The sequence below is a fragment of the Haliotis cracherodii genome, unplaced genomic scaffold (genome assembly GCF_022045235.1).
Source record: "Haliotis cracherodii isolate W230 unplaced genomic scaffold, xgHalCrac1.p SCAF_7, whole genome shotgun sequence".
Lineage (NCBI taxonomy): Eukaryota > Metazoa > Mollusca > Gastropoda > Lepetellida > Haliotidae > Haliotis > Haliotis cracherodii.
In genome coordinates this window covers 1,507,846-1,528,229 of record NW_027266330.1, presented here as the reverse complement: position 1 = coordinate 1,528,229, position 20,384 = coordinate 1,507,846, and the positions used below count along the sequence as shown (strand labels likewise).

At 39.6% G+C, this 20,384-nt stretch overlaps 1 protein-coding gene and 1 pseudogene across 1 annotated transcript; one reads left to right on the top strand and one right to left on the bottom strand.

Annotated features, from left to right (window-relative positions):
• Positions 1–954: 954 nt before the first annotated feature.
• On the bottom strand, positions 955–4,836 carry LOC139447896 (apical junction molecule ajm-1-like). The gene is made up of 3 exons (XM_071229374.1): positions 4,785–4,836; positions 2,304–3,595; positions 955–1,077 (listed from the first exon to the last, which is right to left on the bottom strand). The coding sequence occupies exons 1-3, from the start codon at positions 4,834–4,836 to the stop codon at positions 955–957; spliced, it is 1,467 nt and encodes a 488-aa protein (XP_071085475.1).
• On the top strand, positions 4,835–19,932 carry LOC139447895 (multiple epidermal growth factor-like domains protein 10; annotated as a pseudogene).
• The last annotated feature ends 452 nt before the right edge of the window (positions 19,933–20,384 follow it).

Genomic DNA, 20,384 nt, shown 5'->3' with positions numbered 1-20,384 from the left:
TCACATCTGATTATCGATGCTCATGATGTCAATCACTGGCCATGGATTGTCTGGTCCAGACTCGATTATTTACAGACCGCCGTCATATAGCTCGAATATTGCTGAGTGCGGCGTTAAACAACAACCAACCAACCAGCTAATCTGTAAATATCGTAACCGCCTCCTTGATGTTGAAACAACATATTCAAGGACATACACACTTCAAAAATAGAAACGCACAGGTAGATTTTTAGTAAATATTTCGTACCTAATAAAGTCGATATATCTCATTTAATATCATACATACAAATATGTAATTTTGGAGCTCAATAGTCAAAGGCATTAAAAACTTTTCATTGTGATGTCACATAGGGCCAAAGGATGGCGCTGAACTCAGTATCTCGTGTGATGACCCTGGGCAGCAATTACGGCTCTGCATCTCCTCGGCACTGACTGGAAAAGTGTTCGAATTCTGTCCTGCGGAATACTGCGCCACTCTGCTTGTAACGCGTTGGCCAGTTGTGGGAGTGTCTGCAGCGTGCTCTGACGTTGACGTACACGTCGATCGAGTTCATCCCAGAGGTGTTCGATTGGGTTGAGATCTGGAGATCTCGACGGCCAGGGCAGGGCGTTGATGTTGGCATTATGAGGGTAGTCTACCGTGACTCCAGCTGTGTGCGGTGGAGCGTTGTCCTGTTGAAACAGCTCCCTCTGGCAGTCAATGATTGGAAGAAGGTGAGGTTGAAGAATTTGATTCATGTAGCGATTTGCTGTCAAATCTCCCTGGACCACAAGTCAGATCAAGTGGTGTTGGATATGGCCCGCCACACCATTATACTACCGCCAACGAATTGATCGAATTCACGTACACAATGTGAGGCAAGATCTGTTGCAAAACAGGGACGATAACTGGACTTCTGGGTCAGATTCCAGCCTCGCGAAGATGGTTCCTGACAGTCTGGTCCAAAATCTTCCTCAAACCAGGGATGCGTTCTGCAGTCCCCGTAGCTGTGGTATTGCGATGACGTAGGTGGAAGAGTCGAATGTAACGCTCCTGTGCAGGAGTGGTAGATCTAGGTCGGCAGGTTCTCGGACGGTCTGCAATGGAATTGAACTGTGTGGATCGGTCCAAAAGGCAGCAAATGGTGCTGTGGTGGACGTTAAAGTGGGGTGCAACAGAAGACTGCGATTCCCCTCTTTGGATACGTCAAATGGCGATGTTCCGATCGGTAGCGCTGAGTCTCGGCATTGTCGAACTTGACAAATATTGACAATTGAATGACAAATTATTGGTTTATGCTTGCCTTTTTATAGCCACTACAACGAGTTACGAATGCCATAACTTGCACGTGCATTTTGCTTTACTGTTTTCCTCCATTACATTTTTGTAGAAATGTAAAAACAATGTATATCCAATATATATACCGGATTTTTTGTGTAGTCAGGTTCAATGAACTACATACTATCTGTGCGTTTCTTTTTTTTTGAAGAGTGGATAAATTTTCTCAAAACAAGCACATGAGGGGGGCACCCCTAAAGAAAAGTAAACAAGACTTGCACAGGTTTCGTTCCACACCGCACGTCACTATTATGACATCATGTCGCCCATTGTGACGCTGTGGGGCGGTGGGTAGCCGAGTGGTTAATGCGAAGACACGGGTTGGATTCCCAACATGGGTACAATGTGAGAAGCCCATTTCTGGTTTCCCCCGCCATGAATATTGCTGGAATATTGCTAAAAGCGGCGTATGACGATACTAACTCACTCATTCATTGTGACGTTCCGTCATATATAAATGTATATTGAAGTGACGGCCACTTTGCATTTTGTAGCCTTTAATTGTACATATAATTATTTAACTATGACTACCGACAAAGACTGTAAAAAAAGTACTATTCTAAATATATGAGCACCCGCCTAGAGGCGGCTGTCAAATCGGCCTTTCAATCAAAGGGAGTTTATTCGGATTTGACAACCTCTGATTGACCAATCAGAACCGAATATTTCCCATATTCATGGTTGAATATCCATTCTAAATTTAAAAGTTTTTTTTTTATGAAGCGGACGTTAATGGCAAAGGTAAAAAAACACTTGTATCTTTGTATTGTTTTAATACTTTAGGTTCAACTTTCGCATGGTATTTTCATGACACCTGCCCGGATCTTTGGTTCAGACACGGACTTTAGTCTGAGCCGTGTGAAATATGACGTAAGTTCGCTGAGCCAAGAATGGAACAACCGTTGGGGCCAGAATCTCACCGCAAAACCGAACAGTTTTCATGTTCGATCCTGAAATTACCACCCAAACTATGACACTTCCCCACTCTAAACCTGTCCACTCTGAACTTGTCCACTCTGAACCTGTCCACTCTGAACCTGTCCACTCTGAACCTGTCCACTCTGAACCTGTCCACACTGAACCTGTCCCCTTTGAATCTGTCCACTCTGAACCTGTCTCCTCTGAACCTGTCCACTCTGAACCTGTCCACTCTGAACCTGTCCACTCTGAACCTGTCTCCTCTGAACCTGTCCACTCTGAACTTGTCCACTCTGAACCTGTCCCCTCTGAACCTGTCCACACTGAACTTGTCCACTCTGAACCTGTCTCCTCTGAACCTGTCCACTCTGAACCTCTCCCCTCTTACCCTGTCCACTCTGAACCTGTCTCCTCTGAACCTGTCCACTCTGAACCTGTCCACTCTGAACCTGTCTCCTCTGAACCTGTCCACTCTGAACCTGTCCACTCTGAACCTGTCCACTCTGAACCTGTCTCCTCTGAACCTGTCCACTCTGAACCTGTCCACACTGAACTTGTCCACTCTGAACCTGTCCACTCTGAACCTGTCTCCTCTGAACCTGTCCACTCTGAACTTGTCCACTCTGAACCTGTCCCCTCTGAACCTTTCCACACTGAACTTGTCCACACTGAACCTGTCCATTGTGAACCTGTCCCCTCTGAACCTCTCCCCTCTTACCCTGTCCACTCTGAACCTGTCTCCTCTGAACCTGTCCACTCTGAACCTGTCCACTCTGAACCTGTCTCCTCTGAACCTGTCCACTCTGAACCTGTCCACTCTGAACCTGTCCACTCTGAACCTGTCTCCTCTGAACCTGTCCACTCTGAACCTGTCCACACTGAACTTGTCCACTCTGAACCTGTCCACTCTGAACCTGTCTCCTCTGAACCTGTCCACTCTGAACCTGTCCACTCTGAACCTGTCCACTCTGAACCTGTCTCCTCTGAACCTGTCCACTCTGAACCTGTCCACACTGAACTTGTCCACTCTGAACCTGTCCATTGTGAACCTGTCCCCTCTGAACCTTTCCACTCTGAACCTGTCCCCTCTGAACCTGTCCACACTGAACCTGTCCACTCTGAACCTGTCCACTCTGAACCTATACCCTTTGAACCTGTCCCCTCTGAACCTGTCCACTCTGAACCTGTCCCCTTTGAACCTGTCCACTCTGAACCTGTCCACTCTGAACCTGTCCCTTTTGAACCTGTCCCCTCTGAACCTGTGCCCTTTGAATCTGTCCACTCTGAACCTGTCCACTCTGAACCTCTCCAGCTTAACGAGGAATTGATCTTCAGCCCATTCACTGCACGTCAATAAGGCTTCAAAGAAGAGTGAACATTGAAATAAATAACAAAATTATGGATAAGCTAGATACTTCGTTTAAATAGCAAGGGTATGCGTGTTAAGTACAACTGGCGTGATGATATAAGTATGCTCTATTTGAATCATATGCAAGCAGTTGTCTACACATTTTGAAAGGCAGTTAATTAAAATTGTTTCATATTTATTTTGGAAACTGCCATCATTTTGAATAACATTCTCTATAGATGCGTCATCTCATAGTGTTACTAAGTTATTCCATCCTTAGTGAAAACAAGTTCACACACTGAAAGGCAATTTGCAATTTTAACATACGCTAGTGTCATTATTTAAGGAAAATGAAAATAAATATAAAAGCAGCGAAACTGAGTATGGAATAAATTACCCATTTGTATGGTATTCAATATTTCACTCTCTTCTTCCTTATCCAAAAGTATCTGAAGGATGGTTGTTCAGTATGTTGATTTTGATGTTCAATATGCATAGATCAAACTTATCTTAAATGATTTAAAACATGAGCTACAAGCTTGATGTAATGAAACTTGACATTCGAGTATTTTTAATGACAAATTTGTTTCAGTTTAAGATTCTAAACGTGATTGGGATACTGCGCAGATAGCTATGATACGTGTGTTTTTGGCCAGGAAATATTAATGTTGGTATACAAATGTTACACACTTTATGATAGCTAATGAACGTGTAAGAGAAAGTCATTAGTTCAGGTCGCGTGATCAAATGAAGACACTGTCATCTCATCGAGCATGTCCCAATTTTCCAATCCTAGAAATCAAAATGTCTGTATTCTTTGTCATTTTAACCCTTGCTAGAGATGCATTCTGTCATGCATTTTAACATTTATCACTCACTATATAGTTGTAAAACCCTTTTTACATGTATAAAAATCTTTTCTTACAATATAACCTGACATTTGTGAATGACTTCCGTTGCAATAACATACTTAGGCACCAATATACTTATCCCAGCCGGAATTCCTCCGTAGGATTCACATGATTACAAATAAATCGATAAGTAGACTGCTGAAGGTAGTTCAGTTAGCGTTGCCTGTTGTTTCGTTTCGTTTTTTTAAATCATGGAATTACGAACACAAAAACTTTTTCCCTCATAATTAGCTGGAATTACATAGAATTTATTTATGTCGTAATGAACTGGCATATTTGTTCTGCCTACCCCGCTGAACAAGATATGATCCACTCAGATGACCAGACCTCTCACACGACATGTCTCGACAGCTGGAAGTCGAAACTGAAAACATGAACACGTATAAGAGGAGCAAACCATTGAAACACCGACATTGCGAGATACACATGGAACGGAGGCGGCCGTGAACTACTCGGCAATAAGAAACAGCTGCCAAGTTAAAGTAAGTGTATTATTTCATGTCGACAGAGCGGGAGCTGCCTCAACCTGTTAGCTGGCTCACTGGGGACACATACAGTCATGGTCGTATTTCATTCAATATAAATTAGTTGTAATGAGCATATGTTATATTTATTTGTTTATATTTTGTTTTTCAGGTGCACCATGGCATTGCTTTGGATCATAATTACGATCTGCATGGCTGATTCCACACAAGGTAAGAGGTGCCTCCACGTGCCACCATCTAACCTCACTTGAAGTAAGTTTTCAAAATCACATGCACTCTACCTGTGAGTGTTGAACAATGCTCTTTCATGTAGAATCTATTGTCTCAGGCTACTGTCCAGCCCATTGTCTGCATGTCTGTCTAAGTCATCGGACGTGTTAATTTGAAATGTTCAGAAAGGATATATCAATAGTTCCTATATCACCAGTTCCTATACCACTTGTGTTTGACAGGTGCGGGATGTACAGAGGGCCAGCATTGTTCAGACTGCGACACGACGGGCAACTGCTTACAACAATGTGACAAGGGATACTTTGGATTAAAATGCAGCTCGCCATGCAGCAACAAATGCAGATACACGACCTGTACACTAGTTGAGAGAAAGGGTATAGGCAAGTGTACTCATGGCTGTGTACCAGGATTCCACGGCACAAGCTGTGACAGACCATGTGACCAGGTAGTCAACTGTACCCTGTGCCAAGGGGGATGTGATGGGGAATACTGCCAGCTGGGTGGGGCTTGTTTTGCCGCATGTAGAGATTCCTTCTACGGAGCGGGATGCAAGACGTGCCCCAGTCACTGCAGAACCTGCAACAGGATGACAGGAGTATGTGACGAGTGCGATCCAACACATCATGGAGTGAACTGCGAGAAGTCGTGTGAGAACTGTGTAGGATCCTGTGAGTCCAGCTGTGAATGTGTTCCTGGCTTCTACGGGGATTTCTGTGGCGAGACTTGCAATAAAACATGCCGCCCTAAGTCAGTCCAGAAATGCCTTTCATTTCCTGGTATGACGTCAGACAATTGTCCAGGTGGATGTCAGAAACACACTGCCGAGTGTCTCCATGGTTGTGTGGATGGCTGGTTCGGGCCGACGTGTTCTTCTCCTTGTAATCCTGGATGCCGACATCAAAGATGTAATGCTGCAGGCTCTTGTGCTGAAGGCTGTAAACCTCAGCATTTCGGTTCAGCCTGTGAACCATGTCGTGAGAACTGCGTCACTTGCGACTCTGTAAACGGTTCAGGAGTAGGACGTGAGCTTAACTGTAAATGGGATTGCTCTCCACCGGGATGCTCTTCAGGCTATCACAACACCAGTGAGTATTTACTTTCATTATTAATAAATATTTATGGGTTAATGGTAATTCAAAATGAAAAGAAGTTTAATGTGTCTGTTTACTCCATATCTGTGTATGTTTTCAAGTTGGTGTGTAAACAAAAACCCATCCCATAATCATGAGAAAACTCTACTGAAAGCATCCTGAACATACCATTAGCATGTTTTCATGAACCACTGTCAAATGATAATGACACGAGGTGATCTGGAAAACCTGACAATTATTCGCCCACAACGATGTATACATGACATTATTGACTTTATTTCACAACAAACAATAATTAGCAGTTATTACGAGACTAATCATCATTTGCATATTTTGCTTGTCAGGTTTTCCGACGTGGCGTCATATCAGCACAACTACACTGACGTCGGTTGTGTGTGCAGTCGTCCTTTTCGTTCTGGTTGCGACTTCCGTCTGCTGTGTCTGTCTCCGCAAAGGCCCGTGTTTTCAAAGGTCGGTATGGTGGCATTGTGTTCGTGTTGTTCGGGCCTTAAAAACAGGAGTGAGTTAGTATTACGTGTCAAACCGTTTGATGGTGGACATGTGGAGGACCTTTCCAAATTTTACGCATCAGTGACAAACATTGCAATTCCCTATTGCCTTTCGTTTTCGCGTTTTTGTCAGGTGAACAATTGACTTGATTGTGCAAGTTTTTTTGTTTTTGTTTGTGACAGGTGCCACCGGTTGTGTGGGATACTCTTACCATTTTTAGAGATCGCCTGGTGCCATCACTATTTGATAGTGATTGATCAACTCATTCTCATAATGGATTCAGATATAGTCGAGATTTCGTATAAATATTGAATATTTTGTCACTTTAAATGTCCTTTGTGGCCTTTTTATAGAAAGGTCATTATAGCATTGGTCAGAACAGTCGTCCTTGAGTCGGGTATTCAGGGCGTTACATATATAAGTGAGTGTTACGTGGTTTGCACTTATTCATATATGACTAAAGAGAGCACGTCTACTCTGATTTGCTGGAAAATGCTAATTTGTTTGGTGATGCGACCACATCGATTCACATTCGGCAGGTTGTTGCAGTAATTTACGTTTCTCTTCTCTTCACTGTTCATCTCTCTGTCAATAACATCAGTATGTTGGTAACTGAGTTTTCGTTTTCAATCTTGTCAATGAGGGCGGATGTGGCTCATCTTACAGTTTGTTCGACTGATTCCTCCATCCTTTTAAGGATTCCGAAATTCGGTTTAGGAACAGTGATGGGTATCAATGTGTTTCGGAATGTTTCGTTTGCTATAGCTTGGGTCACCCTCACTTCAGAAGGTATTTCCGTGCCCATGTTTTTATTTTAGCAATTAGCATTCAATATTCATTTGTGGAATGAGTGTATATGAGTAAACACAGCCTTCTTACACAGATAAAGTACATCAGATGTTGCGGCAATGTACCAGCATACCCACTCCATCCCTGTGATCCATCTGGTATTGCGAATCTATTAAAATATCATTATTAGGCAGGATTGTGATAAATCATTGTAAATACATAGAATGTCATTTAAACAACTACTATAATCAGGGTTTCTGTCACGAAATATGCTTTAAGTATTCACATTCCCACTTGTGGAGAGAGCAGATTTAAAAAAAATATAACCGTTTGTCCTCATCACGGCGCATGCGTGGCTCAAATACCTCCAAGTGTTTCTCCTTTTACAATTTTAAAGTGAGGAACATAGACTGAGATATCCCCCTGTCAATGGTAGGTCGCTGTATGTTTGCTTGTAACTAATTTGTTATTGTAAACATGTTAAAGCAGAACGTTTCTTTAATGTAGGATCAAGCCATGGGCCAAATGTTTTCATAATGACTCGTCAACGTCCGGGTTCCCTTCAGAATCAATACGCAAAGTGACAGAGTGAGTTTGTGAGTGAGTATGGTTTTACGCCGCTTTTAGCAATATTCAAGCAATATCACGGCGGGGGACACCAGATATGGGCCTCACACATTGTACCCATGTCGGGAATCGAACCCGGGTCTTCGACGTGACAAGTGAACGCTTTAACCACTAGGCTAACCGACCATCCCGCAAAGTGACAGAAAGCTCTCAATCTACTATCTGTCAAATTGTTGGCCAATTTTGAGGTTGCTGTGTCTGAGCATTGCATTGTACATGACTGGACCCATTGTCGGTCTGCCATGTCAGAGCAAGAGATTGTTCCGGAATTAGGAAAAGGATTTACCAGGAAGCAAGATGGAGATGATGTTCAAACACCTCTCTGATAACCTGTTCATGAACTAATCTTCCTACATCTATCAAAGTTGGCAACATGAATATTGCAGTGGAGGTGCATATCCCCTTTCCACTCCGATGCTTCAAATGCTAAAAGTTTTGCAATGGATCAACATCTTGCACTAGATCCCCAGTTTGTCAACGATGTAGTGGGAGCCATGACAGCTCAGACTGCAGCGAGGACCTTAAGTGTAAAAATTGTGATGGTCATCACATGGCCTCTTCAAAATCTTGCCCTGTTTGGATCTTAAAACCTTAAGTCCTTACAATTAAACTCACAAATAACATAACATATCATGAAGCACGAACACTGGTTGTTCCCTAGCTTCCTTTATCAATTTTTACATGTCAGACAGACCTTACTTGGGTCCACTCTGATCAACCACTTAAAATTGCATACATGAGTAACAACAAAGGTACATCCACATCATCATCTGACACTGATATTCAGCATACGAGCGAGCCTGGAAAGCTATTCAACACTCTTAAAAGGAAAGGAAAAGGCAAAACGAAAAAACAACCTAATGAGGTACTACCTCCTCACGATCACGTTAGGGTCCCTTGGTGCGCCCCCGTGACTCAATCAAATAACCTAATCCAATGCAATTGCAGAGGACTTAGAAATATTTTTAATGACATTCAATTATTGATGCAGGATTTTAAACCGTCTGCTTTATGTCATCAGGAAAAATATCTTAAAAGTACTGACAAATTTGATATTAGGCAGTATAATTGCCATCATTCATATTTTCCCCCAGGCGACAAAGCAACTGGAGGGTCGTCTGTCTTGTTGAGACAGGGCGTGGTTCACAGCCACTTTTCTATCAATTCACATCTATCAATTCACATGTTGTTCGTTTAACATTGAGCATTGTAAACCTATAGAAAGTGTGTTCTGTGTTGTGATTGGCTAATTTGGGTCACATGACCAAATGTCAAAGGGTGAAAATATGATTTGCATTCCAAGCAAGCGACCGAATCACTGTGTAGGAATACATAATTACTCACAATTTTTTGCATACTAATTAACTATGGACGCAAATTGAAATACAAAATTAACATTCATAACAAATATTTTGATTTTCTCTATTCATGGGAATTATTGGGATTTTAAATCTTTAATTAAAAAAAATATAATGAAATAATTACCAAAATCACAATCACCATAGCGACTAACGTGCACCTGGCGAATCCTCAGATATCACTGTTCTGTATATCAAACGGCATAAAAAAAAATCCAAGACCAAGCCAATTCTTCAAGAAATGTGTGCATATTATTTAACGAAAAATAATATCGATCTTGGTTAAGTTATATCGTCAGTTTTAGTTATAAAATAAAATGAAACGGCTATTCATGGACACTATTTAAATGAACTTATAATATTGACTTTTACACTCCCTAGAAATACATACAAGATGAAATGTAAATGTACCTGTCACGTGTACACTTGTTCAAATTAAAGAAATATCGTATACGACACTATAAACTTATCAACTTCATATGTGAATATTGATCAAACAAACAGTAGATTATCAAACGTTCATATATGTTGTGGCCTAAATCTACGTATGATATCGTATTGAACATTGATAAATATATACAATGTGAAATTAATTGTGTGAAAAAAATGTTCAAAAGATATGCAAGATCTACATCATGAAACAGTAAAAAGCAGTTAACAATGATCGTGTGTACTTTCATTCAAGGACCTTGACCTCAGAGAAATTACCAAATATGTGCAACAAATATGTTGAAGTTTGACATCACTACCGGTGACCGAATTTTACAAAACGGCGTGTTGACTGTCAACAGTGCACGGGATTTTACGAGGGGACTTTCGTTGATTCAGGGTTCGTATATACATAAATGTGACATGTAAGTAATCAGAACCATTCAGACGATTTTTGTACTGTTTTTTTGTTGTTGTATTTTTCATTGAAACCAACGAAAATAGTCAGAAATTCTGATAAACACCGTTGTCGTTGTGCGTGATTTTGCGTCAGTTATGGCGTCACACAGGACGGGAACTTCGACAAGTTCTGTTGAAAATATCAAATTATTGCAACGTATATATGTTTAATTCCCTAATTCTTCCTACGATTCTCTTCCCGTGTATATTCTGAAAATGCAGATCTAGAGCCAATGTACTCAACGAATAGTCGAATGGCTTTGTTTACATTTCCAACAAGGGCAGTTTTTTCAGCGTTAGTTTTCACGCCTCATTTATTTTGCTTCATTACATCTAGACAATTTGTATTGTTGACAAAGACCATTTGGCATTTGATTCTAATATGTATGAGGAATTCAAGGATGTTGGTATCTCAGCTGAAATATACGTGATGGTATTTGCATCTCATTACCGGTGTACGTTAATTACCAAAATCACAATCACCATAGCAACAACAGAACGTTCGATGTTGACGCCTCACTACCGAGTAAGTACGAGGTGTTAAAGAGTGCGCATGTTTTTTTTCTAAATAAAACAATAGGTTTACAATATCTAGATGAATTCCAAAGATGCAAATACTCGAAAAATCCCGGAAATAGACACACACATAGTATTTATCTTCTATTTGTCATTACTCTGTGTTCCTTGTATGTTCCTCCATCCACTATGCTTCCATCGGTCCATGATTACCATTGTGGAAGCAATCACTTTCCCACCATTCTTTAAACCCGAATCCTGTTTACTCTTTATCCAGATGGAATTTTACGAAGGCCAATTGGTCATTGTATGAAATAATATGTACTGCACAATTAACCCCTGACCATTTTAAAAATATTGAAAATCCAATTCAACTGTTATCGGATGAACTCAATGAAATAACGGATCATACCATTCCTAAGTCCTCAGCAAATCCTCATATTCGCAAACCGTGGTTTAGTAACGAATGCAAGCAGGCACGGAAGTGTAGGGAGAAAGTGGGAAATTACTTCCGCCGACATCCTACAGTTCATAATTTTGACCAAGTAACAATTACAAATGCAAAGGCCAGGCAGGCTTATAAGCAAAATAAGCATCAATCTTGGATCAACTGTGTCTCCAAAATCAATTCCCACACTCTTATGTCCAAGGTCTGTAACATGATAAAAAAATCCAAGGCAAAGGATAAAAATCTTCTGTTCACCATCTCAAGGAAGATGATCAGTTATTATTGGATGAATCATATATTGCCAATAAACTTGGTGAAATTTGGTTCAACATTCGTCCTCGTCTAATTATGTCCCTCAATTTAGAAAATATCAGCAACAACAGGAAAAGAAAAATATTAATTTTAACTCTGATAACAAGGAAGAGTATAATGAAGTATTTTCCTAAGCTACACACTTCCCTCGGGCAAGCTCATGATACAGAGGCTGGTTTGTTGTTTAACCCATTAATTGTTACTACGCGCAACACCGCACACCGATTGTTTATTTGTTTTTTAATGCCGCCCTCCGCAATATTCCAGCTACATGACGGCGGTCTGTAAATAATCGAGTCTGGACCAGACAATCTAGTGATTAATATCATGAGCATCGATCCACGCAGTGGAGATCGATGACATGCATCAGCCAAGTCAGCAAGCCTGACCACCCGATCCCGTTTGTCGCCTCTTACGACAAGCATATTCGCCTTTTACATCAAGCATGGTTGCTGAAGACCTAGTCAACCCTGGATTTTCACGGGTTCAAATTATAATGGAGTAGTTTGGTACTTAGAAACCAATAATCTAATGAAAAATATTCAATGTTGGTTTCAGAAAAAAATCGAAGTACTATTGATCATTTAGTACGATTAGAATATTTTGTGAAAAATGCAATTGTCAACAAACAGCATGCAGTGTCAATATTTTTCGATTTGAATCAAGGCATTTTAAAGGATTGAAACGATTTTGGTCTGAGAGGCTGCTTGCCACATTATATATCACAGTTTGTATCAGGCAGGCCGAGTGGGTTTAACACTGTCTGACAATTATAATCAGGATCAGGGTGTCTCACAAGGAAGTATTTTATCTGTTTCTTAATTTAGTATTACAGTCAATAGTCTTTCAAAGGTTATAGGGGGCACGGGTAGCCCAGTCATCTAAGGCGCCGCTTCGCTGTGCAGAGTTGCGTCCCTTGGGCACGCCAGAAACCTATGATTGTGGGTTAGAATCCCGGTTCGCCCCGATTATGTTTCTAGATTTGTCAGCACCATACCTGTGCTCGTGGGTTTCATCGAACTGCTAAACGTCAGAGACCTGCATCACTTCGAGCTTTCCTCCCACATTAAGCTGACACACCGTGATATAACTGGAATAATGTTAAAAGCAACGTTAAACCCAACTCACTCACTCACTCAAAAAGTATTAGTGATTCAGCAGATGGGTCACTTTTCGCGGATGATTTTAATATATCTGGCCGTGGTAAACATATGCTCACTATTGAGAGACAGCTACAATTATGTATCAATACAATTCTGAAATGGTCACTGGAGAATGAGTTTTTATTATCCAAAGCCAAGACAAACTGTATTGGCCGCAAATATAAACCGATTAAGGACCCTGAACTTTTTGGGCAGGATTTTTCGTATTAAAGTTGTTAATGAAGCCAAGTTCTTGGGTGTTATTTTTGATGATCATTTAACAGTTTCACCATACATAAAACATCTAAAGACTAAATGTCTGAAGGTAAGTGACTTGTTGAAAGTCGTTTCTCATTCAAAACGGGGAGGGGTTCAGCCAATCCTCCTTCATTTATATCGTTCTCTTATCCGTTCAAAACCCAATTATAGCTCCATCATTTATGGCGGAGCCTGTAAAAGCAACTTACTATTATTAGATGCACTATATCATCAAAGCCTAAGACTTTGTCTTGGAACCTTTAGAACATCATCAGTTGACAGCTTATATTATATGTAGAGGCTGAAGAGCCATCTCTCAAACAACGTCGAATTAAACGGCATTGCAATATGTGACTAAATTACACTCAAATCCGTGTGTTTAATCCCATGCATGAACATTATTTTAATCAAAACCAAAACTTGTTCCACCTCTGGGGTTCAGAATTAAGCCAGCTGAATATCTTAGAAAAGTTTACAGATGAATGGAAACTTACAGTAAACCTAGATAAAACGTATGTGGTTGCGTTTAGAAGAGGTGGTCAACTCGCTACGTCCGAAAATTGGTTTTACAAAAACACCCCAGTTAGTCTTGCAGATGAATATAAATACCTGGGTATTTCATTTAATAAGACTTTGAATTTAGGAAAACACTGTCCACAGTTTAGCTGTAAGGGCCAAGAAAGGAATGGTCATGTTACTTACCGCTGTATATATATTAGAACCTTTTCCACCTAGAGTGTATTTTAAGCTATTTGATGGCCAAATAAAGCCATCCTTTTATACGGCTCAGACCTTTGGAGTTTTATAAACTATGAACCAAAAATAGAGAAAATACATGTAAAAAGTTTTTGAAGACAGGAATAAACACTCCAAACTGCATGGTTTATGGCGAATGTGGAAGATGTCCGAACTACATTAATGCAATTATTCGTTGTTTAGAATACTGGTTTAAAATTCTAGAAATGCACGAAGACCGCCTGCCTAGAAAAGCATACTAAATGCTACTTAATCTGGACAATCATGGGTACACAACATGGGCATCAAATATTCGTTACATGCTATCACGGTTTCGGTTATGTGTGGTTGTATAAAGGTGTCGGTAAAACACAGGATTTTTGAAGATGATTTCATAGAAATAGATATGTTTCAGCAGGCTGGAGATCGACACTTGAAAACAGTTCAAGATAGGTCATGTATAGATCTTTTAAATCGTTATTTGAACCTGATTTGTATTTAAATGTAATAACATTTTCAAGATTCCGTCTCGGATTGTCTGAAATAATGGTTAACATTGGACGACATCGTTCTATACCGAAGCCAATGAGATTGTGTCTTTTCTGTCAAACTTGTATAGAGGATGAACTTCATATACTGCTCGTTTGTACTGTTTATACTGATTTAAGGGAAGTATATCTTCCACAGAAATACCTGCATATATCAATTGTGTATTCATGTAAATCTCTGTTGAATTCTAATGATAGAAAAACAATTCTAAGGTTAGCACTTTTTGTTCATCATGCACTTTCTCGGCGCAAGAATCTTATAGTATCGTGAAGTCACTTCGTAAAATAATTGTATACATACACTTTGTAACACTGTCTCCACATATGTATTGTATGCAGCAGTTGTACTCACGGTTATTATCTCTTCGTACTCTTGTTTTGTATATGGGCCGGAGGTCTCAAGTACAATAAAATCTCTTGAACTTGAACTTGAATTAAGCCACATATTATGGGAGCTAATATTGATCTTTCTAATATCTCACCTTCCCTGTTATTGTCTACACCTCCGTGGCAACAAGTCACACCGGAGGTAGACCTAACACTAACTACCCTAAAAAAGCTGACACAAACCAACTGGTCTATCAACAAGATACCCAACTCAAGTCAAAATATGATTCAAATGGCTCTATTTTTACCGATGGTTTCCAAGGCTGGTGGTGCAGTTGCAAGTGCCACTGTCATTGGATCTAAACTGGTATCTTCGGGAATACCATGTAACAGTTCTATTTTCACAGCTGAGGCCAATGCTATTCTTAAAGCATTGGGCTACATTCAAAATCAATCATCTCAACAGTTCATAATCTTTTCTGATTCCTTGTTTTGCATTCGGGCAATACATAATTGTTCTTCCGACCATCCGCTGATTCTTGATATTTTAGAATTGAATAAATACGACATCGTCTTTTGCTGGTTGCCCAGTCATGTTGAAATTGCTGGTAACACTATGGCTGATACTGCTGCAAAGGCAGCACTCAACAAATAAGTAACTCTACTTCTTTTACCATAGAGTGATTGCAAGCCAATACTTAGATGCTACATCAAAGATCTAATGCAAAAGAAGTGGAACACTCAAGTAGGTATAAACAGACTTCATGCTATACAACCAACCCTAGGTTATACCTACTTGGGTTGCCATTCGAGACATGACGAAGCTGTTTTGCGACTATGTCGTATTGGCCATAGTTGACATACCCTTGAGTGAGTATCTTTTAAAAGCTGAGGATCCTCCGCTCTGTGTCCCTTGTGATGAGAGAATCACAGTCAAGCATGTATTGCTTGACTGTGTTTATTTTTTCTCACACAAGGGATTACTATTTTCATTCAACATCTTTAAAGGATCTTTTTTTATAATACCATTGCTCATTTAATTCTCGTTTTTGAAAAGAAATAGAATTATTTGATAAATGTTTAATTGATTTTTGAATAGTGGGATATTATCAACTGAGATTAATGATAGTTATTAATTAATATTTTCCTGACATCATAACTGTTTGCTCAAATTACATTATAAAGGTTCAAAGACTTTCTTTTTATGATATATTACATGATCCAGACTCGATTTTTTTACAGACCGCCTCACATAGCTGGAATATTGCTGAGTGAGGCGTAAAACAACCAACCAACCAACCAACATTTTATCAACAGAATGGGAAATGTGATTGTTCCATTGACTCTGTGACATTGTGTCTTTGGCAACCGATGCTTGTCGTGTGATGCAACTAAAGCGATCGCGTGATCAGGCGTGTTGACTTGGTTGGTTGGTCATGATGTCAATCACTGTTTTGTCAGACTTGATTATGTACAAACCTCGGTTTCAGATTCAGATTCTTTATTCTCCGTAGACCACCGACGGTGGTACAAGAGCATACATAAAGTACAGAGATAAATATGATATGTACATCAAGACGGCTGTGTGCATTTAGATTTAGCATTCAAAGTGGTAAATACAAATACTACATATTTTGATTTTTAGCTCGTTTAGTTTGATCGTTGAAAATAGGCTTTTTAATAAAAACACATTTGACCAAGTTAAATATCTTCTAGGAATAAGTGCAAGTCTTTTGTTATCAAAAGCTTGACATCGAAATATATAATGGAATTCATCTGCTATTGCTGGGTAGTTACAGAGTGAACATAGACGTTGTTCTCTGGGTACATTATTCCAGCGGCCAGTCTCGACAGGTAAATTGAGTCATTTGTGCGGAATTTTAAGAGCGGGTAATAAACAGATTTAGGTAGATAGAGATAGTTTTCACATAATGGCATTTCTTTAAGATATTTATAATAGAAACCTTTTGAACTCGACAATATCGGTCAATATTCTTTCCACAGACGAGACTAGCTACTTGGTGTTGAAATTACATGGCATATCATATACTTGGGTCAAGCCACAGGAGCTTAATAGACATTCTAGATTACATAACCAAGTTTACGTTAGCATTCATCCTTATGGATTCATATATTAGAGTCGAAAACTTATTTTGTTGAGATCGTATAATATTTCCATGCCAAAGATTCTATAATTCTCTTAGATACTCTAATAATAAGGGGAATGCCTCATTCGACATAGACCATAAAAGAAGGAGTTGATAATTTCAAACCAGCCGCTAATTTAAGGAATTTTAAATGAACTTTTTCAACCATATTCAAACGTATAAATCCCCACACTTCGGCGCCGTCCAGTAAGATTGGTAACACCATAACATCAAATGTTTTAATAATACAATCGAGTGGGAGATTCATATTTCGGGCTTTCTTCAGGAGACAGTACATACATTTTGTGGCATTCTCGATTAAAGTTTTGATGGCAAGTCCAAATTTCCTATTTTTATTGTATTTTATTTTCCTAAATAATATTAGAAGTCTACCGTTTATAATTCTTTATTGTCGAAAATGAAGGGGGCGAGTTTTCTCTTTGTAGTACTAATGCCAAAAACAACAACTTTAGTTTTAGATATGTTAACCGTTAGTTTCCATTTTCGACAGTATAATAAGAGGGAGTTTAAAGACGTTCGTAGAGATCCAGGATCGGTACCAAATAGAACTATGTCATCAGCGTACAGCAGTAACAGGAGCTGTACACAGAGAGCTCGAGTAAATTTTTCCTCTGACAGCGTTAACTTGACACCTTGACAACAGTTTTCTATCAACCACGGTTCGAGGTCGTTAAGGAATATTGAAAATACTAGGGGATAAATTTTCTCCCTGGCGAACTCCAGTGTAACTTGGGGAGAAGTTAGAAGTGTGTTTGCCTATTTGAACACATGAACTAATGTCACTATACATGTTTTTAACTAATGTTAAAAATTTACCCGTAATTCTAGAATTTAACTATTTTGAACCGAGACCCATCCTCCAGACATTATCAAAAACTTTTGAAAAAATCAGTGAGTACACAATATAATTTTTCTTTATTATTTTTTAGTATATTTATTAGCATATTCAAAACAAAAATATTGTCAATTGTAGAAACTCCCTTTCGAAATCCAGCCTGGGCTAGCGATAACATGTTATTCACATGTAAATAGTTAGTTAATCTAGTGTTTAAAATACCAGTAAATAGCTTACCAAGACGACTCAGTATTGTGATAGGTCGATAAGAAGCGGGGTCTAACGGGTCACCCTTTCTCTTGTATATAGGCTTAATAATACCAGTTGACCATGCATTGGGGAGTATACCCGTGGTGAATACAAGATTGAATAGTGATGTGAGTAGGGGCAGTAACAACTCAAATGCGTTAATCAAATAACTATTATCTATCAAATCTAACCCACAGGCTTTATTTCGTTTCAAAGATCTAATTCCCTCTTTTATTTCTTCTGATGATATAACTTTATTCAGTACAGTAATGTCATAATTATCTGATTCAGTAACGTCTATCAACTCATCATCACCATCATATCTGGTAGAATTGATGTCCTTAACAAATTCGTAAAATCTGTCTACATCCGGGATAGGTCCATCATTAGTCTTGTCTGTCCCGTTTAATATTTTCCAGAAATCTTTTGGAGAAACTTTAGCTTTTCTCCTTAGTTGGGTGCTGATTTCGTGTTTCAAGTACATAGTCAACAACCCTCTTATCTTTACACGTAACGGCTCCGGTAGACTTGTCTTTACCGAGGCGGCCGTTGCATATAAATAGATTTAAAGTTTTAAAAATGTCAATCATTTTTTTACGATGATTAACAGTGCAGGAGTCACTTGTAACCTGACACGGGGGATGTTAAAGTCGTCTAACAATGATTCAGGGTCGTAGACATTTGTCAGGTCATCTATATCCATTTCTACTTCTTCAAGCATGTGTTTATCAAACATAGTATAATCGCTTAGGTTTCTTGTTCTACCATTAAAATCACCCAATAGTGTAACATATTCAGAAGCAGAGAACATTGACAGTATTGAACGTTCTAGTTGATAAAACATGTCGTCAGAACAGAATTTTGACCCTTCTGGGGGCGGATACACCACTCCTAAATACGCATCACTGGATCTTGATAATTTAAACCATATACAGCAATCATTTACCTCTTCAACTTGAGTGATGTATTTACAATAATGATCCTCTACGGCAAAGCCAATACCTCCTGATCTTCTCCCTGGATCTGTTCTGTGTTGCAAATACAGTTTATAGCCTTCAATTTGCAGATCATCCAATACATCCAATTTCGTTTCTTGAAGGGCTATTATATCATTAGCGTGAATAAAATTTCCAAATTCGGAGTCAAGTCAAGTCGACCACATACATTAAGACTCGCGAGACGAACAACATTCAGTCCATTATCACTATCAGTTATACTTTCAGTAACTAAGTTGGTACTATCATCACTGATACTACGGTGACTATCTTGAAAATAAACATGTGTACCGAAAGTTGCTTCTGAATAGGGGGCTTTAGAATGTCGGTCATATAGCTGGAATATTGCTGAGTGCGGCAATCAAAACAACAAACAAAACAAATCATTGCATTCCTTATAGATATATTTCATCTTTTCTGTTCAAACAGGACAAGCCAAGTTGACACCGGTACACGCAACACTGTCTGTGAGCAGGCGGATGCCGCGAAGTACCAGGTATTACATTGCTATTGGGAAATCACAGACGTTGAAGCAGAATTGGGGGACGAGATACGGAATCAGAACTTCGGAAAATCAAGTGATTCCAGTGATGCTGCAATGTATGTTTTAGCGGATTACCTTCCGGGAGCCGAAGATGAAGGCACTGAAGCCGGAGAAAAGGGCACTGAAGCCGGAGATGAAGGCACTGAAACCGGAGAAAAGGGCACTGAAGCCGGAGATGAAGGCACTGAAGCCGGAGATGAAGCCACTGAAGCCGGAGATGAAGCCACTGACGCCAGGGATGCAGACATTGTAGTTGGACATAGTGATACTGAAGCTGGTGATGGTACATCTGACGGTTCTGGGACAGATAACCGTTCCTACACACACGTCGGAGCTGATCCAAGAACAGTCATGACATATATATCGCCACTTGAGGACTAACATTCGTCTATCTGTCAATTAGATATGTTGTTTATCCTTTACATTAACAGGGATAAATACACTAAAGGTCAATACTAATGACTTAAATACTCGTAACTGTACTGCAAGCAACACTGCTCTATGAAAGTTGTAGGAAAGCCGAATATATGTTTCATGAAAAACACTAATACCTTTATTGCTGGAGGTCATAGTGAGTGAGTGAGTTATATCACGAAGTGTCAGCGTAATGTGAGAAGAAAGCCCGATGTGGCTGAAGGTTATTGGGGATTGTTTATTTTCTTAAATGTTGCCCGTGGATGTTTATATTGTATTTAGCTTGTAATGATCGAAAGTCTCAGTACGTGTTGCTTAACGCCGCAGCAATTTGACGGCGACCTGTAAATAATCGAATCTGGAAAACCCATTAATTGTTTCTAGCGAAACGTCGCACAACGATTGTTTATTTGTTGTTT

Coding starts and splice junctions, on each gene's coding strand:
- LOC139447896 (XM_071229374.1), bottom strand. CDS start 4,836: ATGTCGTGTGAGAGGTCTGGTCATCTGAGTGGATCATATCTTGTTCAG. Junction 3,596..4,784: donor ATCATATCTTGTTCAGCGGG/GTAGGCAGAACA, acceptor TCTTCTTTGAAG/CCTTATTGACGTGCAGTGAA. Junction 1,078..2,303: donor TCAGAGTGGACAGGTTTAGA/GTGGGGAAGTGT, acceptor ATTCCATTGCAG/ACCGTCCGAGAACCTGCCGA.